Consider the following 25374-nt stretch of genomic DNA (forward strand, 5'->3'; position numbering starts at 1 on the left):
GTAAGATTCACATTGGACATCTCAAGAATACATCTGAGATTAAACCTTTTGCAAACAGTTCAAATATTCCACCTGATAGTTGTGCAGGTCTGATTTATAGTGAAATTTTTGGTGGCTGTTATTGCTGCCCTAAAACCAACCAGTTATTAAATTCAATTCTTTAAATTGAAATTATTGACTTTTCTGTCCTGCAGCTAAAGCCGCTTTAAAAATACAATCTGGAAAAGAAATGAGTTTGTATTAAGTTTGACAGCGTATCTTCTTTTCTTTTATTTCTATTTCTACTTCTATTTCTTCTATTTTTTCTTCTTTTTCTTCTATTATAAATCTAAAGGGAAATGATTTTCAAATCAATTAACTGTTGATGGTTTAATCAATAATATTTATCAAGAGATTGTTAAGAAAAAATATTAGTGTAATTAGTTTTCTTTTGCCAAAGTGTCAATAGTTTTAAAAATAACTTAAAGGGACAGTTCACCTAAAAATGATCTTGGATTACCTAAATCTGTGGTCATTGGTGATTTCATATAATGGCAGTGAATGGTTATAGGTTTTTTATATTAAAACAAACACATACAAACGAGTTCAAATCGATAGCCATGGCTACTGAGGTCTTATGAAGCAAAATTATCAGTCCGTGTAAGAAATTGAACATTATTTACATTCTTGCAGTTGTCTGCGCATGTGTGATTGTAGTCTTGCCACTTTTGATGACAAGAAGCGTGAGAGCTGGTGACGCAATTACCAATATTTATCAACAAACTGCGTCACCTGATCTGCTGTCCAAGTGGCAGACTACAATCGAACTACATTCGCACATGCAGCTAATAAGTGAAGTTTATTTATAAACTAATTTCGAGAGGAGCACGTGCTTATGATTGATCACGGCTGGTCCTGCATTAACTAATGCATGGTTCTTCAATCAGATGATTCCTAACTCACTATAAATAACCAGAGTTTCTTACTTCAGTTATTTTCGCGTTGAAGAATCCGCCTGTTCCAACCCTACTCCTTCACCTTTTCCTTATAGGGCGGCACGGTGGCTAAGTGGTTAGCAGTGTTGCCTCACAGCAAGAACGTCACTTGTTCAAATCTTTAACAGGACAGTTGTCGTTTCTGTGCGGAGTTTACATGTTCTCCCCGTGCTTGTGTGGGTTTCTCCTGGGTTTTCTGGTTTCCTACCACAGTCCAAAAACATGTGTCATAAGTGAATTGATCAATCTAAATTAGCATTATAGTCGAGCTCTTAACCAGCAGTATATCTCTCATTCATTCATTTTCTTTTCGGCTTAGTCCCTTTATTAAGGGACCCCACAGCGGAATGAACCACCAACTTATCCAGCATATGATTTACGCAGCAAATGCCCTTCCAGCCACATGGTCACATCTCTACATAGCAATTTATAATCTATCATCAGCCCTAACTAAAGGGGGAGTTCTCAAGACCTACCTGAGCTCAAACTCCCCTCTCGCCCTTCAAACGGGAGGGAGCCCTGGGCTCGAGGATCTTATGAGCTCAGGGCTCTCTCCCGGGACAGCATGCCAAACTTGCTTTATAATCAATCATCAGCTAAGTGTGAACTCTTGAATATTGTAAATAATGTTCAGTTTCTTGCACTGACCGATCGTTTTGCTATGATCACCATTCACTGCCTTTATATGAGTCACCAAGGATGACAGATTCTGCTCAAAATCTTCTTTAATGTCCTCCAAAAAAGAAGTCACCCACATCTTGAATGTGTCAATTAAAGGGACATTTTCATTTTTGGGTGAACTATCCCTTTAAGAAACAAGACCTTCCCGGACTTCCTAGATTGTCTGTGATAGCCTGTAGACTGATTTTTATGTGAAGAACTGCCTGAAAAGTCAAAATCATGCTGTTAAGAGTTATGTTTTTCTCTTTCTCCTCTAGGGGACACCCTCTACTACAGGTTTATATCAGATATGAGCAACACTGAATGGGGCTACAAGTTCACTGTGACTGGTGGCCATCGAGGACGTTTCCAGACGGGTATGCATTTGAAAATTTATCCATTTAATATCTGTCTCCAGTGTCCTTCAGCCACCGTTATTCTTCAACCCGAGCTGTCATCATCTACATGTCTGGTTATTGCCCTCTAGAATTATGCCCTCTAATAAGACATGGAAAAAACAAATGTCTGCCTAATTCAATGAGATTCACAGTAATGCCATCATTTCACGTGACGCTTGCATTCCTCCTTTGTTTTGGGCCTGTAACGTCGGCTTGTGAGCTTCATTTGCTCATCTGTGTGAGAGTTAGTGGGGGGTCGGTGTTCATGGCCGTGTCTCTCAGCATGTGGAAGCTTTAACAGCCACACAAACTCAACTTCCTGTGAAGTCCATGGCCCTGCAGACCCTCCGATCACATATCACACATTTAAAATTCATTAAGGCAGTCGGTGGGGTGGATTGGCATGGTTTTGGCAGTGACCACTGAGCTGCTTTTCTGTAGAAGAAATGCAAAGCCACACATCACAAACACTAACTGTTAAACTGTTATGATTTTATCTGTGATTGCAGTCTAAATAAATGAAAGATGCAGAATTTAACATTTATTCTGGATATTGCTAAATATCAGATTTTATATTGTAGAATATTAAAATATTCTAAAATCTAAAATATTAAAATTATTTTCCTTAATTGAAAATATACAGTGGGGGAAATAAGTATTCAACACCTCACCATTTTTCTCAGAAAACATATTTCTAAAGATGCCGTTGACTTAAAATTTTCACCAGATGTTAATAAAAACTAAAGAAATCCATATATGCAAAGAAAACAAGTCTAATTGGTTTACAATTTTTGTGTAATAAAATAAAATGACAACGGAAAAAAGTATTGTACACATGAAGAAAGGAAGGTACAGAAAGGCAGTGAACGCAACAGAAATCTCTCAGCAGTTCTTCAGCAACCCTCTGCCCTTTGTCAGTGTAAATGAATATTAGCTGCTTCAGTCCAACATCTATATTAGCGTTAGATGATGAAGATGAAACCAGGGTGGACATTTCAGCAAGACAATGATCCAAAACACAGCCAAGGAAACTCTCAAATGCTTTCAGAAAAAGAAAATCAAGCTGTAGAATGGCCCAGCCAATCACCTGACTCGAATCCAATAGAAAATACAAGATAAAGATCAGATTGGATAGACGAGACCCACAGAACCATCAAGGTTTTTACATTCTGTTAAAGTCTATGAAGAACTCACACCTGAGCAATGTATGTGACTTCATTCTACAAATGAGAGATGTCTTTAAGCTCTATAAGAATACTTTTCCCCCACTGTAATTAAAGAGAGTTGTTTGCAAATTAAAAAGTCAACTCTAAGCTTTTCAACTGTAGTGTATGTAATTATATACATTAAACATTCTTATTTAGCATTATTTTAAATGTGTAAAAAAACTTATTGTGGTATGCCATTTTATGTTTGTTCTTTTCTAATACTGTGTGTTGTTTTAATATTTATTTTTGCATGTGTAGACTCTTAGATTAAATATTATTTAGTAAAATATAAGTAAATATTGGATAAAAAAATGATAAACTTAAAGAAAAAAAAACTTTATTGCTAAAATTAGCCTCACATGCTGCAATGTAATTAATGAAAGCTAAATAGATATATAAAAATATAACAAAAGCAAGAGACTTGAAACCCACCATCAATTTGTACATAAATGAAACATGGCAAAGAGAATGGGACAACTGCATCAACAACAAATGATATGAAATTAACTCGAAAATAAATGAAAGACATTTAGCAAATTATAGTTTCGAAACCAGGCATGATCAGACGGTCTATACCAGATGTCGAATTGGACATTCTAGGTTGACACATTCATATTTTTTTAAATAACGAAGAATCACCTAAATGTAATAACTGCCAGACTGCTCTTACCATTTAACATATTTTGTTGGAATGTAGAAGTTTAAATTCCATTAGACAAAATTTTTATAAGGAGAGTACTATGATGGACATTTTTAAAAAGGTACCACCAGTAAGAGTTTTACATTTTTTTAAATCAAAAATAGAACTGAAATACCATATTTAACTAACTAACTAATTAATTTTGAAATTAGTTTATATTTTTATATTTTATATATTTGTCTAAGTAATTTTTTTATATAATACGAAATTGTTTTTAGCATGTAATATTTTAATGTATATCCATTTGGCCACAAAATTTGGCCATTTGGCCATAAGTTGCTGATGTGGCAATAAATATGTAATAAAAAAATAAATAACAAAAGCAAGAAAATATGATAATACACTAAAATTAAAATGAAAACTGTAAATGAAAAATATATCTTTAAATGTTGTAAGAATACAGTAATATTACATTAGATGAAGTCGAAGAGTTGGGCCACATGAGAATGAACAAGATAAATGTTAAAATAGGCCAAATGAGCATGAACAAAGTGTCTAAAATCAACAGATAATGATAAATTGAGGAATCAAACTCTAATATTAGCCAAAAGGTTGTCATTATATGAAAAATGTAAGAAATTTTCCTGAAAATGTAAAATGTTCCTCTTGTAAAATGTATTTATTACAACCTATTTGGCACATTGTGTCATGTTAAACATTAAACGTTAAACATTCTAGCACATCCACCTGTCCATGTATATATTGAAAAACAATGGGAAACAGCTGAGCAGTGGAATGCTAAATTCAATAGGTTTGTAAACTTTAGGGCGCATGATTGATCATGACTATTAGTAAGCTGTAGCACTGAGTCGCAGATTGCTTTGAATTCTTCTCCTGTGCCTCGTCCACCTTTAATTAAAGAACTAATAGACTTTTGCAACTTGTGCTCTGTTTCTGGTCTTATTTGTCTGTAATAGAATATCTAATGGGTTTTCCAAGTATGCAAACAGTGCCTCATTTATATGGTCCGCCAACTCATTTGTTTTTGCGTAGAAGTATACAAGAGAAGAAAAGCAGTCCCACGTGTGAAATTAAAGTTTTTAATAGTAATCACCATACATTCACATTCACCATCATTCATGCACACTGATTACTATAATAATTACTAAATTTAAAGAAAATTTGTATTTCAAGTTTTCTGAAATGTTGTTAAAATATGTTAATGATCAATTATTTAAGTAAATATTCTTTAATTTGCATACATTTCTAACATAAAAATCTGGACTTTTTTTACTACACATTAGTCGATTATTTTTACAGAGAACATTATATATTTTTTTTTATCACCCCCCCCCCCCTAATTTAGAAAAGTAGTTTTCATTAATATGTTGAGTTTTATTTCTCATAGCAGAAGAAAAATCTCATTTTTAGAAAACAGCTTTTAAAAATGTTTATTGTAATTGGAATGTACAGACACAAATTGAAAAACACTTCATAAAAAGCCCAACATCTCAAAAATTGACATTAGCATGAGAAAGCAGTGTTATTGTCTGTAGTGTCTCACTTAAACTCATTAGTGCCCATGTTTGTTTTTCCCAGGTTTTGAAATCCTGAAGCAGATGCTGGCGGATGAGCAGGCCCTCACTCATCTCCCACTCCCCGACATCTGGGAGTGGCAGGTTGGTGTCGCCTGTCGTCAAACTGGAAACCAGCGGCTGAAAGCTGTTCATCTGCTGCTGCGACTCCTCCAGTGTCCGTCCCAATGGTGTGTTAATTTTTACCTTTCATAAAAGCTTTGACTGCATACTGCAAAAGCAGCCATTTTACCCAGCAGTGCTTTGTAGCTGTCCCAGTATTTTCGCAAATGTCCTTTCAGAGCCTGCTTCTGTCAGATCACTTCTGCACTCTGTGGATGGCAGGTGCAACTTGTCCCAGTTTAATAAGTCTCAGATGCGCAAATCTAACCCTCACTTTGCAGCTTTTTGGACATTATTTGGACATTATTAAAACACATCTTCAGTGTCTAACGCCGCATTAACGCATTTTGATTTTCCCCCCATGTAGCACAGATCGGATATGGCCCACATAGATGTTAGCTGGAAAAAAATCACATGGATTTCAGTTTCAGCCCTCAATCATGTTTGAAAATTGATTCAATATGAATCTGACATGTGCTTACGTCTCTGCAATGTAGACAAGTAGATTGGATTTTCACCTGTCAGTGAGTTGTTTATCATAAAAAAAGGCACGGTATGTGTCCACTGAATCATTTATATTGCGCTGCAGAAACATGAGCACTGTTCTAAATACAATCAGGTGTGTGCGCTTCTCCAACTGTCAAGATGTTTAAAAAATGCAGAGCGTTCATCACTGAGCGTAAAACCAGGGTATCCGCCGGGTCTTAAAGTCCTAAAATGTCCTAAATTTCAAAAACATTTTCAAAAACACATTTTGCCTCAAAGTCTTAAATTTCCTAAAATATTGTCTTTTAGGTCCTAAATGATTTTAAATAGGTCTTCAATTTTCCTTTTTTTATGTAAAGTGAGCCAATCAATCCAACACACATTCAGTCACCAACAATAAATCTCAATACAACTTTTAGCAAAGCTATATTCATAGCTAATATTATAACAGTCTGTTGGGCATACATAACATTTTTTAAAAGTTATGTTGAAACAAATGTATGTGTAAAACTAATGTTTTGACACATTATTTAAAATATCTGGCTAAGAAATACCTAATTAGAATTAGTTTTTTTAATGGGGCAAGTACATTTTCTTTCTGCTGGGCCATTAAAAAAACGTTTAGCCCTGTATACATCTGAAATTTCATTCTTCGTGGTCTTCAAAGGTCTTAAAAAGTCTTAAATTTGACTTGGTAAAACCTTGCAGAAACCCTGAAATCGCATGCCCAGCATCTTGCTATGCAGTTTTAAAACTTTCTACAATAAAAATAAAACACTCGGCTGGTGTGTCTGAAGCGCAAATAACACTTCGGTGGACATACAACTTTAAGCTGTCATCCCAGAACAGTCCCTTCGTCCTGCATGAGTCCAAACCCTTAAAGTCTGCATAAAACGGAAGTTGCTATGAGTTTCATTTTAAATATGTTGATATATTTCCAACTGAAACTGAATATTGAGTAGGGGGCAGGGCTTACTTTTGCATCATTCCGTCATGGCAAACTAATGGTAAGAGGGGTGTGGTTAAGAATATTGTAACTGAAACCGACAAACTGACATGAACAGGGAAGCACCACCACTCCAAACGCAGAAGCAAACGCTCAGACTTAAAAGATTGCCAAAACAATTTTTTTTTTCATTGGATTAACTTGCACAGATTGTTCACCTCAAGAATGACAATGTGCCCTAGCAAAATAGACATTGTAAATTTTGATTTCACAGACTTTAAATCTCATCTACAAGAATGAAAAAAGCTTTTATATTGTCATGTAGCACAAGTTGATGCATTTAAGCATGTTAATGATGAGAGAGAGTGCGCATCCCAAATCGTATACTTGTGCACTATTCTACGCCATTTTGTAGTGCATTCACACTGAAAACTCTAAAAAGAATAAGTGCACTTTAAATACCTGGATGATGGATTTTTTAAACCCTTAAAAAAAGTGTGTTATGTTGGACACCTCACACACTCAACGGCTGCAGCTTTGCTCAAGTAACAAAAGGGGCAGAGCTATCGGGTGCAGACGTTTGATTACTTTGGCTGTTTCTCAATTCCAAGAACACAGAGAACGGACTTGCGTTCTTGTGGAGACTGGTCTTGCCATGTCACCTGGGAAGAGAGACCGTGAGAACAGAGAACGTGTCCTGTGAGGAATGAGATGCTGCGTTCTTCCTGATGGTTAAATGACCTTCACTCGTTTTAACTGAAAATGATTTAAACATTACAGCATTCATACAATAATTTATTGTTTTTCCCCTTTTCACTATATACTATGAATAAAGACTTTACAAATATACGTTGCGCAACACAAATAAAACAGATTTTAAAACGATTTTCAGCAAATAAACACTCTTAATGTGTTTATGCCTTTATTAAGATTTTGATGGTAATGTTTACTTTCACCTTCTCATTTAGTGAAACTCCTGCGGTAAATAAGTTATATCTCTGAACTTTACTAACAAGTATATATAAAATGCTGCGCTTCCCACCTCCAGTCGTAAGGACTTCTGGGACTTCTAGAGCGAGTTCGGTGCTCAAGTCTGCATCCATACATCCTCGATACCAAGAACACATCCAAGAACACCTTCACACGTTCTCCATTCTTGCGGTCTTGAGTTTTGGTACTGAACTTTGGCAGTTGATAATGACGTTACAGAAGAACACGAGAATGCCAGATCGCTGAAGAATGCATATTTAGAAACTGGATTGTGAAATCAAAATTGTTCTATGAGACTGATTATAGCGCCTCCCGATGGTGAATGCAGTTACACTCATGGCAGGTATTATTTAACAGTTTGGTCATTTATTTCACTAATTTGGCAAGTGTCAAACATCATCTGGGGAACATGAATATGACAGTTAGTAAATATACAGTTAGAAAAAAAAAAACATTAGTGCTCCATTTGGTACGACACTATATTCATTTACTGTGCTGTTAAGTGTGTAAGTGCATAGTATATAGCAGGCATGACCAACCCTGTTCCTGGAGATCGACCTTCCTGCAGATTTCAGTTGCAACTCATATCAAACACACCTGGCTGTAATTATCAAGTGCTGTTCAGGTCCTAATTTATTGGTTCAGGTGTGTTTGATCAGGGTTGGAGCTGAACTTTGCAGGATTTTCGATCTCCAGGAACAGGCTTGAGCACCACTGGTGTATAGTGTGCCATTTGGGACGCAGACTGAGATTCACTTAATTACTCTTTAATGGAGGGATTTGTTGCTACATACTGCCATTTTTTTTATAATTTTATCTACAATAGGCCCAAACCAGTCAAGGTACAAGTACAAAAACACACTAACAAAATATTGCTTAATTATCATTTAAAAATTCAGTGCGTTTTTGACATCTGAAACTCGAATCATTTGACCGCCTTATTAATGAACAGCAATATCATGTTTCCTCTCACTGGATGTTTTCCTCAGATGCACTTTTTAAATGGTTTTTATCAACTGTGGCTCATTCATTCATGTCTTTTGTATTGCTGAGCATCCAGATTGATACAGCTTTTGCATAATGCATCTGACAGTGGCTTTCTGCCTTGATTGTTCCCATGGCAACAAGGTCACATGTCAGGTTGATTTGCATGATTTCCATGGTGTTTGGACACAGTTACATCATCGTCAGATGGAGAAATGGAGAGCTGGACCTGTGCTGTCAGATGCAAATGGGCACCTGCCCAGCACCAGGGGAACATTAATCCACCACATAGTTCAAATACTGTATGAGTAATGATGAAGCCAGGCTCATTCAGAGTGTAATGAGCTCCGCTTTTGATTGTTGTGTTTGTACACAGGGGTTGTGACCTGATGCTTCTGCGGCCGCTGTGGCAGCTCTTCACCACTATGGAGAGTGGTTTATGTCAAGATCCTACCAGCATCACAGTCCTCCTTCCTCTCCATCGCGCCCTCACTGAGCTCTTCTTCATCGCTGAAGCAAAAGCCATGGTGAGAGACTAGTCTGATCTTAAGCATGCACCTTTATCACAGATGATGATAGTTCTGATTTAAACTAAAACCCATTTGAATGGCAGGATCATTTCTTTTATTTTTCTGTTTTTATCATTGCATCCATTTTAAATATTTGTAATTTTTTTAATCATTATTTACTCGCACAACCATTCAAGACTTTGGAAAGTTTAAGTAAAAAGTAGGCTTTTATTCAGTACACATGGAAGCAGAGATGCCCAAAATAGGGCCTGCGGGCCAAAGTTGGCCCATTGCATAGATATTTACAATAGATGTCGCCTACCCTGTTGTTGTCTATTAAAAGGAAAGCTTCAATAGAGCCACCATTTTAGTATAGGGTAGTGCTCCCTTGAAATGAATAGGGCACCAAGGTGCAGTGGAGGACTGTGGCCATCCAGAGCCAGAGATATACACATATGTCTATGATCGGGAGTTTTCAACAGAGTCAATGAGAGTCAATATGCAAATATTTTTTTTAATTTTGAAAATTATAATTTTTCGTCATTTTTCTACATCGATGGATAAGTGATCGCACGGGCAATGCCGACAAACAGCATGTGTTTGTGTGCATAAAAATGTATTATCCTACCTGTTAAATTTGATCTGATCCATGTGCTGAAACATACCCCCTCTCCTGCTTTCACTTCTCATTCTAACAGAGGGAATGATTCATTTGTGAATGAATCTCTGTTATGAATGACTCGCTCACTTAGCTGACAATAATACAAGTTTTTAGGATCGCAGCGTCTTGTTGTCATATTTCATTTACATTGTTTGCTTAATTTATTAAACAAAACTATCATAAACCTAGAATTTAGTGCGAGTTGGTGCTACTTTGCCTTATGGTCAGTGCAGTAAGTGACTCTTTTATCATCAATAATGTTACTTGTTTAGCACAAAAGTTCATAACACAAAAAACAAAATCTTACCTATGAAATGATCTGCCTTAGTGCTTTGTTTACTTTGTTTGCTCGTTACTACACCCATATGCAGTGTAAAAGTCCAGCATCTTCAGATTGGCTTTAGTCCTGACTAAGCGCGGTTGAATGACATTTGTCCTGGGAGCACTGTATAAATGTTGCAGCGGTGTTGACACATGCTCAGGGCCCGTATGCAATATCTAGTGTATATTTCTATGGGCCCATTGTAACCTTTGATTTTGCTTACTATCCCATCTGAGAATGATCGAAAGGGTTGGGGCAATTCCTGTAACAGAGGTCGTCATTTTTAATTTGACGTAACCTTTTTTTTTGTTTGTTTGTTTGTTTGTTTGTTTTATTGCTGAGCTACTAAAATAGCTATTTTAAATTAAACGTTTCGATTAAACGTAAGTGAATCTGAGTGTTCAAAACGTAAATAATGTCACTCGATGGATAGAGGAAGCAGAAGACATGGGTGATCAAATCAGGGCAAAAACTAATGTAACTCCATTCCGTTATAAATGAGATTATTTTTGTTTGTACTGTAATAAGTTCAGTAAAAATGTAAAAATAAATATATACTGTATTAGTTAATATAAAGCAATGTTATTTAGTTATTTTTAAATATTATTAAATAAATTAGGAAATTACCCATGGCAACTATATTTACTTTCGGCCCAGTAGCCTTAATAAAGATTGGTTTTTGGACCTTCATAAGAAAAAATGTGGTCACCCATGCATTAAAGTGACAGTAAATACATGTAAAATCCAACTAAATATTTCTATTTCAAATAAATGAGGTTCATTTGAACTTTATGTTTGAATATCATTATTTCATATCAACACTGCTTCCAACTTCTTAAGCTTCCAATCAGCACATTAGACTGATTATTGAACGATCATGTGACACGATTATTCACATTTTAGTTGTCTCCAAATGTATAATTTACAAAACATTTTAACATAGTAGAAAAGACTTATTTTAAATAAAAATTTTAGTTTTCGATATTGATGTTTTCATTCATTCATTCATTCATTTTCTTTTCGACTTAATCCCTTTATTAATCTGGGGTTGCTACAGCGGAATGAACCGCCAACTCATCCAGCATATGTTTTACACAGCGGATGCCCCTCCAGCTGCAACCCATCACTGGGAAACATCCATACACTCTCATTCACGCACACACTACATGCAAACTCCACACATGACTTATTTAAAATATTAATTTCAGTTGGAATAAAAGAATTACTTTAGGCGTTCCTTTTAGCCAGTGGAATTAATTTGATCATTTATTCTGCTGTGCATTTAGGGCTCCACATATACAGTAAATATATAACAGATATGAACTGCTTTGTGGTGACACGGTGGCTCAGTGTTTACCACTGTCGCCTTATGGCAAGAAGTTTGAGTCACGGCTGGACCAGTTGGCATTTCTGTGTGGAGTTTGCATGTTCTTCCCGAGGTGGTGTGGGTTTCCTCCATGTGCTCCAGTTTCCCCCAGACATGCGGTATAGGTGAATTAAATAAACTAAATTGGCCCTAGTGTATGTGTGTGAATGAGTGTGTATGGATGTTTCCCAGTACTGGGTTGCAGCTGGAAGGGCATCCACTGTGTAAAACATATGCTGAATAAGTTGGCAGTTTATTCTGCCGTGGTGGTGAATAAAGCGAATAAGCAGAAGAAAAATGAATGAATGAACTGCTCTGTCCTTCATACACCATTGGTAAAACATATCAGGTCCTTTTTGATGCCTTTTGTTTTAATAAATCTGTCTTCTTCCAAAACTCCAGATGCCCAGTTAAGTTATTTATCCTGGCATCCAACAGTAGCTTTTTGTGGCAGTCCTGCATTCCTAATTAAATCATTTTGTTTTTGTAAACATCAATCAGAATTTGTAAGTGGGAACATTGCATATCGAGGCCAGAAATCTGGGAGGCGTCCAGGTGATGCACAAGTAATTGATTTGTGCTGTCATGAGGAAGTAGTTTTGTGATGATATGTGAAAAACTGGACTGGAGAGACTAGGGTTGTTGTCTGCGAGAGTGTCTGTTAAGGGAATTTCTCATACTCATCTTAAACTGTCTGTTGAGTGTGTTTGTGTCACGCTTGTGTCATGAACTCACATTTCAAAATAATAGAAACGTACAGTCCTCACGTCAGTCTTAATGACAGTGCTTATATGGTGTAGAATGCGAGTCTACAAGACTTCACAATCCTAACTATGACAACATCCTAACTATGATTGACTGTTGATATTGCTGGCCCTGTTTACCAAAGGTGGATCCTCAGCTCAAACTCTGTTTAACTAGATCCTATACACTCATCGGCCACTTTATTAGGTTCTCCCGTCCAGTTGCATGTTAACGCAAATTTATTTATTTATTTATTTATTTTTGCCCAATTGCGATTTGTTGCCTATATTTAACGCAAATTTTTTTTTTAAAGATTTATTTTTTGTCTATTTTGCCTTTATTAGATAGGACAGTATTTAGGACAGGAAGCGAAGTTGGAGAGAGAGAGGGGGGTAGGGAAATGTCCTCGAGCCGGGATTCGAACTCGTGACGCCCTGATGTGCTACTGCACCATATGTCGACGCGCTAACCACTAGGCTATTGCGCCGACTTAACGCAAATATTTAATCAGCCAATCACATGGCAGCAATTCAATGCATTTAGGCATGTAGTCATGGTCAAGACGATATGCTGCAGTTCAAACCGAGCATTAGAATGAGGAAGAACGGTGATTTAAGTGACTTTGAACGTGGCATGCTTGTTGGTACCAGACGGACTGGTCTGAGTATTTCAGAAACTGCTGATTTACTGGGATTTTCATGTACAACCATCTCAAGAGTGAACAGAGAATGGTCTGAAAAAGAGAAAATGTTCTGTGGGCGCAAATGTCTTGTTGATGCCAGAGGTAAGAGGAAAATGGCCAGGCTGGTTAAAGCAGATAGAAAGGCAACAGTAACTCAAATAGCCACTCGATACAACCGTGGTATGCAGAAGAGCATCTCTGAACACACAACACGTCCAACCTTGAGGCGGATGAACTACAGTAGCAGAAGACCACACCGGGTGCCACTGCTGTCAGCTAAGAACAGGAAACTGAGGCTACAATTCGCACAGGCTCACCAAAATTAGACTGTAGAAGATTGGAAAAATGTTGCCTGGTTTGTCAAGTTTTGATTTCTGCTGCAACATTCGGATGGTAGTGACAGAATTTGGCATCAACAACATGAAAGCATGGATCCATCCTGCCTTATATCAACAGTTCAGGTTGGTGGTGGTGTAATGGTGTGGGGGATATTTTCTTGGCACACTTTGGGCCCATTAGTATCAATTGAGCATCGTGTCAATGCCACAGCCTAGCTGAGTATTGTTGCTGACCATGTCCATCCCTTTATGACCACAGTGTACCCATCTTCTGATGGCTACTTCCAGCAAGATAGCGCACCATGTCATAAAGTGCGAATCATCTCAGACTGGTTTCTTTAACATGTCAATGAGTTCGCTGTACTCAAATGGCCTCCACAGTCACCAGAACTCAATTCAATAGAGCACCTTTGGGATGTGGTGGAATGGGAAAATCGTGTCATGGATGTGCAGCTGACAAATCTGCAGCAACTGTGTGATGCTATCAAGTCAATATGGATCAAAATCTCTGAGGAATATTTCCAGTACCTTGTTGAATCTATGCCACGAAGGATTAAGGCAGTTCTGAAGGCAAAAGGGGGCGTCCAACACGGTACTAAGTTGTACGTAATAAATTGGCCTGTGAGTGTATGGCCTGTGACCATATACATGGTCAGTTACAATCTACAGACATTTTTGACAATTCTGTGCAGAATTTTGTTTAAAAAAATTTAAATCAGCGGAATTATGCTGAATGATTTGAGATTTCATTGAGAGTGTAGACAAAAACATTAACAATTAAAAAAAAAAATCTTTAACTTTTTTTAATTTCTTACCTTTTAAGATTTACAATGCAGATCCTTAATTTATACTTATAAATTATATTTTACTCACTTTGATTTATATAATAGAAAGAATTCATACATTTGAATGAGTGGCTTCAATAAGAGTGTGACAGAGAAAAAACGATCACTAGATGGCAATAACACACTTACTTGTATTCAGAATAAGTCTAATAGGTTTTTCAAGAACACAGTATAGCCACACAAATTCTGAACATCCAGTAAATGATTTATATTTTAACCACTACTACTGTATAATGCCTGAGTGAATGACTCAGGAAAGATTTTATGACAATAACCTTTCATCACTGAGCCATAATCTCTTTTAGCAGCATGAGCGTGAAGTGGTTTGTGTGTGTGTGTGTGTGTGTTTGAATGTGGAATGTTTAAGTGAGCATTAGTCTGGAGGACTGACACGCAAATGGCTGAAGTGAGTGTTTTGTGAGTGTGTTGAGTGAATTATTATGAAGAGCCTTAATCTCTCCCACAACCACTGCACTTCTCAGAATTGACCGTAAGATTTCCGTTAGATCCATTGTTGATTTTCAGCACTGCAACACTGGCAGATGAGATCAGAAAACTCAGCATGTGAATATTCAGCTTTTGCACAGTTTTGAGGCGGAAGTGAGGCGGAAAGAAGAAAAAAAAACTGATAAGAAGTTCTGACTTGCTCTGTCTTCCTCTCTTGTAGTGTAGTAATACTCATTTCTGCGGGATGATAAAAGCCCCTCCTTCGCAGAGGAAGTGGTTTCAAATGTGTTGTGACATGACAAAAGCTGCAGCCGCTCCACAGTCTTCACTGAGATGAGTTTTCAGATGTCTAGATGCCGTTTGCTTTGCTGTAGAATTGGAGTGTTGTCTCACGGCTGCTGTAACACAATGCATTAATGGTACACCATTCATAACTTCAACTAGGAAAGTTATTATAAATGTATTTATCTGAATTTTTAGTCTGCAGTGTCACATGATTTTGCAGAAAGCATTTGTATATGCTGATGTAGTGCCTAAAGGGATGTTTGTTTGTTTGTTTGTTTTTTTCATTTTATTTATCCAGGTGAACATTAAAAATGATTTGTTGTGACAAATGGTGATTTCTAAAATAAAAGACAATGGCTATATATATATATATATATATATATATATATACACACTCACCGGCCACTTTATTACACCTTACTAGTACCGGGTTGGACCCCCTTTTGCCTTCAGCACTGCCTTAATTCTTCGTTCATCAAGGTACTGGAAAAACTCCTCTGAGATTTTGGTCCATATTGACATGATAGCATCACGCAGTTGCTGCAGATTTGTCGGCTGCACATCCATGATATGAATCTCTCGTTCCACCACATCCCAAAGGTGCTCTATTGGATTAAGAAATGGTGACTGTGGAGGCCAAATCATTTTAAAACATTTGTCTATAACATCATTTATTCCTGCTTACTTTTTAGTAGTATATTTTGACTGAAAAAAACACAAGTGTAAACATACAAATAGAAAGAAATGTAAAATACAAATGGCAATGAATGATAATACCTGTATGCAAACTTCTCTTGAAGTTTTAACGTTTATGCTGTGCTTGTTCATTTTACTATTTGTCATCAGTATTGGCATTTCTAGCCAGGTTATTTGCCCGTCATCAGGAGTTCAAGCATATGGCTAGTTTTTGCCAGTCAGTGTATGAGTATGCATTAGCCTTGTTATGTACCGTTTACACATCAAGTTACATAACAGCTTTTTAACATATATTTTATATACAGTTGAAGTCAGAATTATTAGCCCCCCTGTTTATTTTTCCCCAATTTTAATTTCCCCCCTGTTTAACAGAGAGACGATTTTTTAACACATTTCTAAACATAATAGATTTAATAACTCATTTCTAATAACTGATTCCTTTTATCTTTGCCATGATGACAGTAAATAATATTTGACTAGATATTTTTCAGGACACTTCTATACAGCTTAAAGAGTGACATTTAAAGGCTTAACTAGGTTAATTAGGCAGGTTAGATTTAATTAGGCAAGTTATTGTATAATGATGGTTTGTTCTGTAGACTATCGAAAAAATATATAGAAGATTTTCTCCTGAAGAAAAAATATTACCAGAGATACTGTGAAAATTTTCTTGCTAATAATTCTTGGCTAATAATTCTGATTTAAACTGTATATATACATTGCATTGTACTGTTCTTAGATTCCACCATCAGATATTCCCCAAGGATCACATAACAGCCTCTGCATAACACAGAAATTACTTACTTTAGCCTCCAGACGTTGATCAATGTGAAATACCTGGAATGGTGCAAATCCTTCAACCGTAGGAAATGAGACAGCAGAGGCAGGGCTGATTTAGATGGTGTCTGCTTTGATTCAGAGCCTTTTCATCAACATTAAGGTGCTGTTCCAAAGCTCAGATTAACAGCTCATGTTGAGGAGCCAGTCTACGCCGAATAACACTGTAGTGTAACCCTGGTCTTAAATTGAACTGCCCGCTGCTTGGATTACTCTCCTGGCAAGTGCTGTAGAATAAATTCAATATTTTTGTTGTTGTGCTTAAATACTGAAGCTGTTATGTGTCTTTTCATTGGTCTATCAGGAGCAGAACGTCCTGCAGGAGTACCTTCTGGCTCTCACTACCAATGAACAGCTAGTGGTTCGCACTGCACAGGTAAGAGCATCAACACTATCTATAATGTTCTTTTTTTTTATTTTACTTTACCAGGTTAACCCCCACTGAGATTTAAATTAAGAGCAGACAGCATTTGAAAAATATATGATATGATATGATATGATATGATATGATATATGATATGATATGATATATATATTGACTTATATTCATAGAAAGCTTGTTGAATGAAAGGTTTTTTTTTATACATATTTTTTAAGAATTATGTTTAAGTAAAATGCCAACATATGGGTTAAATAATGTTCCATCGTTATTCAGCTTCGATGTAAAAATGAAACTACACATTACAATATATAAAAGAATAAGCAATCATGTTAAATGTGCCATAGAGTGCATTGATTTAAGATATTAAATTGTTCTCTAATATCTATATAGTAGGTATGTGGCTTAGGTACAGTAAGTTAACACATTCAACAGATTTTTATATGAGCATATATAACAACAGGAATTACCCCAGAATTAGATGCTCGTTTTTGACTATATTTGGAATGGTCGTTGACTTTGCCAATGCCAGACATCCATTTAGAGTTGCATTCTGAAGCTTTTTAAGTATAAATGAAACCACAGGCAGAAATTATGAACCTCTGCATAAACAGATGAGTTTTAGAAAGTTTATTGTCATCCTTTCACTCAAGAAAAGCTACAGTAAGAGCTGAGTGTTATGACACAATGCATCAACTGGCATTAAACAGTGATATTTAGGAGATTACATGTGTCTGTTGCCTCATTAAAAACATACATGGCAAATTTCACAAGATACACATTAAACTAGCTAAATATACATTTAAACAGAGCTAATACCTCTTCTGTAATATGTGGCACTGAATAAAATTAAATATATTATATAACATTGCAGGGCTATCTGCTTCACAAAACTGCTTCTTTTTAGTCTCCCTGCCTCTCCCACTTTCAAAATAAAGAGTACATATGAAGTATAATAGAAGCTTAGATAAACTTAAACTACTGAATAAAATATAATTCTTGTAATCTCACTAGGAAACATCGTGGCCAATCAAACACAGCCTGGGGCATGCATATTAATGAGTTATTGTTCCAACTGGCCTGTTTTTCACCAGTATTTAACTCTCAGGGGATTTAGATGAAAATGAGGAAACGATGGGGTCTGAGGTTCACAGTATGCTGTTTCCATGTACTGAACTAATTATTTAGCGATGCCTAGATATATCCAGGTTTTTATTCTATGGCACCTTTAAATTATATTTTAAATGTTTAAAAACAAGTGGTCTGAAAGATTTAATTGGACAATTAATTAGCATTATATGCTGATACAAATTCATAAATGATTACTTCTGTAATAAGTGTAAATGTAGTCTTCCCTGTTAAATAAATGTTGGCTGTTAAACGTATTAATTTAGAATTAGTAATTAATTATTTTTAAAAATGGCATGAATAACAAAGGTTTTATTGCTCTTTTAATAGATTTTAATTAATTACTTAACTAATCAGCACATGTAATTTATTAATGATATTTGTCATCCATAACTATCACAGCATAATATGATGTATAGGAAGGAGGATAAACAAATGCAATATAAGAGGTGTTCAACTGAAGACATTTGAACACAGACTAATGCTCCCATGTTCAAATGATTACATACATGGTAAAAAATCTGAGGACACCAAGGGTTGTCACTGGTACTAGTTCTCATCTTAAAGTGTGATGAGGCAAAGGCCAGTGCATTAATTACCTTGTGTCATAAAGCTGTTAATTCACAGGAAACCACAGCAGTGTAAAGGATGTTTTTTTTAAACATCTCAGTGATGGTGGACTGAATCAAATGTCCCACCATATGCTGATGATGAATCATAATAATCCTGTAATGTCTAATGATGTGTAAAGCTTTTATTATCCAGCCTTGATGACTGACAGCCATGGTACAGCATGGATAGTTTATGAAAAATTAATGAGTCTATTTTATCAATATTCTACTATAGCAGCCTCATTTTTCTCTTGTTTCTGTTTTAATACCAATTATTTTATAGATTAATAAACACAGATTAAGAAAATATTTCAAGAAATTTGAAGTTAAGAGTGTTCGACCTTAATTTGTTAGATGGATAATGGCATTTGTGACAAAATTGCCTTTGGTAAAATAAATATTTGCGCTCCTCATCACATGATGGCTCTAATCAAATATTATGCTAAAACAGATGAACATCAGAAAGCATATTGATCAAGAAAACACCTGTGTTGATTCTCACACGTGGCATATCATAAAGTGTCTTTAATGTTTCAAGTAACTTTTGTGAAAATAAAATGCCAAAATATGGGCAAATAATCCTCCATTGTCATTCAGTGTAACACATATTTACGTACAGTATGTATTACATTATTTGCTAGCAGCTAGCTCTCTGCAACAGTACTTGGATGGTCAGTACCTGGATGGGAGACCACATGGGAAAGCTAGGTTGCTGCCAAAAGTAGTGTTAGTGAGAGCAGCGGGGGGGCGCTCAACCTGTGGTCTGTGTGGGTCCTAACGCCCCAGTATATTGATGGGGACTCTACTGCTCAGTGAGTGCCGTCTTTAGGATGAGATGTTAAACTGAGGTCCTGACTCTCTGTGGTGGTTAAAAATCCCAGGATGTCTTTCGAAAAGAGTAGTGGTTTAACCCTGGCTAAATTTGCCTACTGGCATTTGTCCATCATGGCCTCCTTACCATCCCCATATCATAATTCATCACCTTGTCCCCTCTCCACCAATCAGCTGGTGTGTGGTGTGGGGTCTGGCACAATATGGCTGCCGTTACGTCATCCAGGTGGATGCTGCACACTGGTGGTGGATAAGGAGATTCCCCCCAAAAATGTGTAACGCACTCCCCCATCCCCACCTAACCCACCCCCCCCCCCCCCCCCCCCCCCCCCCCCCCCCCCCCCCCCCCCCAAAGTGTAAAGTTCTTTGCGCGTCGAGAAAAACGCTAATTAAATGTATGGAATTATTATTTTTATTATTGGCCACATGGTGGTGCAGTGGGTAGCACAATCACCTCACAGCAAGAAGGTCGCTGGTTCGAGCCTCGACTGGGTCAGTTGGCATTTCTGTGTGGAGTTTGCATGTTCGCCTCGTGTTTACGTGGGTTTCCTGCGGGTGCTTCGGTTTCCCCCACAGTTCAAAATATGTGGTATAGATGAATTGGGTAAGCTAAATTTGATGTAGTGTATGTATTTCCCAGTGATGGGTTGCAGCTGAAAGCGCATCCGCTGTGTAAAACGTGCTGGATAAGTTGGCGGTTCATTCTGCTGTGGTGACCCCAGATTAATAAAAAGACTAAGCCGAAAAGAAAATGAATGAATAAATCACTGTTATTATTGTTGTTGTTATTATTATTATTAATTTGTATTTAGCTTACTCATTATGGCCTTTGCTGTTTAAAATATATAGATATTAAGTGACTAAATTATATGATATTTTAAATGTTTAAATAGCCTCTTGCTGCCAATTGTGTTCAGAATTTGTGGTTTTAAGGATAGTGGCAAAATTTTAATTAAATTAAATGTGAACTTTTCATGTCATCATATAAATCTTGATCAAACTATGTCTGACAAAATGTTTTGGTATATAAACTATAATTATGTTGGATGACATTTTAATGTGTGACTTCTGTAAATCATGAACAAAATGTGTAACAGACATATATGCACTCATCACAAGCTGACTCGAACCAAATATTAATCTTAAACAGCAGAACATCAGAATGGATGTTGATATATGTCAGTTGTCATGTATCATCAATGTACGAGTGTGTTTGTGTGTGGGCTGTGAGCAACTCTATTACATTTAGTCATTAACCCTGTTATCATGTTTAGTGTGGCACAGCTACATCTCCGGCACAGGGACCACTTTGTGTTGTGTAGGATGGGATTAATGCTCCCTATTTATCTTATCCCATACACCTTTTTAGCTGGAATAAAAAAAAGCATATTCATGACAGCCAAACAAGTGGTTTTATATTGTTTTAAAAAAGGGTATATTTGTGCCACAGATTTAAATGGCATATTTGAAGTGTTATAATTGTGTGTTTGTGTGTGGGTGTTTTTTGCTAAACTCTGAGGGCCACAGGTGTGTGAAACGGTTTGATAAATTACCCACAATGTTTTGCTTAATGGGTTTTCTCTCTGCTCTCTTTCTCTTTGACTTCCTCTGGCTTTGTTGCCTCCTCCTGTACTCATTCACTTTTCTTTATATCATTCTCTCTCTCCTGTTTTATTGCACAGGCGCTGAAGAACATCGCAGCCATCAGCCTGGCCATTAATTACCCAAATAAATCCACTAAGCAGCTCAACCTGTCACCCTGAAAGACAGGTGAAAGAGCGATGGAGATGAGAGAAGGGAAGCTTTCCAGAGGCCAATGGGATCGGGAAGTGGCCCACATATCGTCTTCCAAGAAAAAACCCACCCATATCACTAATATTTCTTAAAATCACGAACGTCTTGGACTCTTCAGAATCGTTTCTCTCTCTTTTTTTATTTTGAGCTCAAGTTCAGCTCTGCAAAGGAGAGTTTGGCGCAATTAAAAAACAAAATTACTTCAACTTGTTGAAAACGGTAGTAAATTAAGTTGAAAGAACTTAATTCTGTTAGGTGTAACAACTTGAAGTAATTTTTTTCCTCTTATTTCTGACTTTTTTTTCGTAGATTGTGCCAAATTAGTTTCTCCCTATTACCGTGTGTTTCTATCTCCGCTCCTTGGTTTACTTTTTCAGGAAAAGTGACTGTTGGGCGAGACAATTGATCAAAGAGAAAGCAGGTCACCTTTCCCTGCCTCACACGCTCTCCCTGGATTCGTCGCCTAAAAATACGAGGCTGCCAGTCTTATGCTTTTAAGTGGCCCGAGACTACGAACACAATATACTGATATCTATCTAAAACCGCGGGGGCCTTCTCTCCCTCAGTGGAGCCTGATGTTTGTTCAGATCTAGCAGCTACACTTGAAAACCATGCGCTTCTAGACAAATGTCAGCTGATGTTTGTGAGTAAATAATATAGAGTGCAGAAGGCGCCGTTTGCCTTAAGAGTGCAGATTGTGGGTCAGTTATCAAAGAGGAATGTCTGTCTTACATCGTCCACGATTCTCAACTCACTTGCAATGCTGCATAACACCAGGAAATGTAGAGCACTATGTACAGAAATATCACTTTAAGTTGTGCCGCATGCAACACTCAACTGAAACACAACGTCCAGTACTGTTGGTGGCAAATTGGTTGGTGTTTTTAGATGTGTTCTGTATGTAGTAATAATAATACGGTTGGAGATGCTCTGAAGCGATTGACGGAATTATGCGCAGAAATCGATAATCATAAACTTCATCCATCAAAATGGTTTCCTTCTTATCTAGCGACGTGGATACTGTTATCGAAGTTTTAATTTGCTTTAAAACATTTATGTATTTATTATTATTATCAATACAGGGACATTATTTGGTTAATCTTGAGTGAAGCATTTGATTGGCTGATGTGATTGGTTGCCGTTTGGCAAGAAAGTTCTTAGTTTATCTAAAAAGTCGTTTTTTATTGTATTTTTTTGCCCTGTAATTTCTCTTTTTTTGTTTTGTTTTTGTTTTTTTAATGAAATATGATTTAGGAGTTTTCTTGATAAGGATATTCAGGTCAATTATGGTTTTAATTTCAGTTTGATTTCATTTTAGTGAGAAAGGGATTGAGATGGGTGGTTATTTATGCCAAAGAATCATTACTGTTTGATCTGAAGCAAAGAACTGTATATTTATCTTCCAGAAAGGAGGGTGTCGCATTGGAGTGTGTTGGTGGTGGTGGTTGTAATAGAAGAGGTGCGGGGCTCCAGCGGTCGACACAGATCCTTTAGTTTGTTTACATGTGTACTAGCATGGAGCACTGGCTGCGTTTGGTGCCCCTGCTCAGCCTCAGTTCAGGTGGGTTTCAAAAAGTCTGCCTGGAAAACTTCCTGTCACTATAAAGCCTCAGATATTAACGAACGATGTGCCTATGTTTAAAATGAAGCAATCTTAATTTAGTCTTCATATCATTGTAAAAGTCCTCTCTTCAACTATATTTTTTAAAGAAAATTATATAGTTTAATTTGGAGCATTTTCTATCTATTTTATTTTTACGAATTTTTTTTTTGTTCATGGCTTCAACTGCTTTGAATATGACATGAATGTATATAGTTGTGAATATAGATAATTGCATAAACAATTGAAATGAAAATAAGTTTATGTCAGCCCTCCACGTTAAAAAAAGTCTGAATAATGTAATATATTGTTGTAAGTTTACACTTGATCCTTTTCAATTGATTTGCTACAATATGTCACGCCAAAAAATATGCTTTGGGTTGATGCTCATTTGTTTTTAATTAAAAAATTAAGATATGAAAATGTATGTGGCTTTGGGTTTTCCCTCTCTTTAACAGATATTCAACCAGCTTTAACATGTTTTTGTTTAATTTAGATGGCAGTTCAGTCTTTTGGAATTAGACTCCAGTCAGGATAGCAGAGATAATTTCTGACAGGAACAGATACTGTGAGGGATGAAAGCAGGTACAATGCCTTTAATGAACTGTACCACTGTTTAACAAGATACCAATTGTTCAAATGATAAAACAAAAGGTGTGCAGTAGCAGAGGCGGGGTTTCCGTTGAGGTGACAGCAGTGTTTGTGTGGTCAAGACGGCTACGGAGAGACTAGCGGTCGCTGTTTCAAGTTATCCAGAGCTGTATGACTTTTTTTTAAACTTTAAATATCACAATATTATTAAATATCACAATTATAATCAACAGCAACACTTGCGTACAATACGCAGCTGATTCAGTTGTTGTCTATTGACATAAAGCGTACCACGCTTTTTTTTTTTTTGTAAACAAAAAAGGCAGTGTGGTGCGCCTCACGGAAAAGCTTGTTCGGTGTGATCGACCCCTTACATAGTAGATTTAGTCGAGTAATGTATTTTAGTTACTAGTTACTTTTATTCACAGTTATACTAGGTTTTGTGTTAGCAATTAAAGTTTTTATTGTAATAGCACTTAGTGAACTGACAGAACATTTAACCATTAAAGTCCAAAGTATATTTAATTTATTATTATTATTATTATTATTAATATTATATGTACATTAGCTAAGTCAATAGTCAAACCTGTAGACTCCGTTTGATAGTGTGCACAATCATAATAAATGATTCATCATTGTCCAGTGTTTGCACTTTGTCTCTCCGAATGTTATGATAAATAAGAATGTCTTTGTACGCATTTAAATTAGAGTTGCGGACATCCCCTCATTTACATTCTATGCAAAGTAGGGCTGGGCGATATGGCAAAAATGCAGTCTCAATAATTATTTTCCATATTGAATGATAACGATATATATTTTGATATAAGTTGTTAGTGCTTTTAGATTTAAAAGAGTATCCCAACAATGACTGAAGCCACAAAACTTCGCTTCTTAACATATTTTCGGCCGATAAATTTTTGGTGGCTGAAAATTTGGTACATCTCTAATATCAACACACTTCTAGATTCCCATTATTACAAATTTCTGCTGTGTGATTGGCTTATAGATCAATATAGAGTAAACAAGTCTAGAGCTTATCATTGTTATTGACATACATTTTATCGCGATTCGATATAATATAATTTATTGGCCCAGCCCTAATGCAAAGCTACAAAAATAGGGCAGTGCGCATAAATTACACACATTATACCTACACAAAAGTGTTTTTCTACTATAGAAGTCAATGGTTACAGGTTTTCAGCTTTCTTCAAAATATTGTGTTCAACAGAAGAAACTCATACAGGTTTGGAATCACTTGAGGGTGTGTAAATAGTGTCCTTTTTTTTTTTTTTGGTATAACCATTCCTTTAATGCCCATGCACAACGAAGGCCTATAATAATGGTGATAAAGATATAATAAGGCATTTTTATCAACATATAAAAGAAGTCCACATCATATAAAAATAGTGGCACAGAATTTTACGCAATACTTTTCCTCAATATAAAGGGAATGTAACAGTGGCTGAGAGCTTACATTTTCTGCCACACATGTATAGAAAAACACTAACAATCTACGGAAACAGCTTACTTGGTTTCATAGATATATACACTAGATATTGCATACGGACCCTGAGCATGCGTTAATACCGCCGCCACATTTGTACAGTGCTCCTAGGACAAATGTCATTCAACTGCACTTGGTCAGGACTAAATCCAATCTGAAGATGCTGGACTTTTGTGCTGCGTACAGCTGTAGTACAGAGCAAACAAGGTAAGATTGTTTTT

The 25374-nt window shown here is 36.5% G+C and overlaps 1 protein-coding gene across 1 annotated transcript in view; it reads left to right on the forward strand.

Annotated features, from left to right (window-relative positions):
• The window catches only part of zzef1 (zinc finger, ZZ-type with EF hand domain 1), a 79009-nt gene extending 55528 nt beyond the window's left edge, over window positions 1-23481 (forward strand). The window contains exons 50-54 of the mRNA XM_056457944.1: window positions 1913-2011; window positions 5480-5645; window positions 9360-9510; window positions 17020-17091; window positions 21347-23481. Of these exons, the coding sequence (XP_056313919.1) occupies window positions 1913-2011; window positions 5480-5645; window positions 9360-9510; window positions 17020-17091; window positions 21347-21427 (569 nt within the window). The 3' untranslated portion in view covers window positions 21428-23481. The remainder of the gene's footprint in view (window positions 1-1912; window positions 2012-5479; window positions 5646-9359; window positions 9511-17019; window positions 17092-21346) is intronic.
• Window positions 23482-25374: the final 1893 nt, after the last annotated feature.

Source organism: Danio aesculapii, chromosome 5, assembly GCF_903798145.1.
Source record: "Danio aesculapii chromosome 5, fDanAes4.1, whole genome shotgun sequence".
In the NCBI taxonomy this organism is placed as follows: domain Eukaryota; kingdom Metazoa; phylum Chordata; class Actinopteri; order Cypriniformes; family Danionidae; genus Danio; species Danio aesculapii.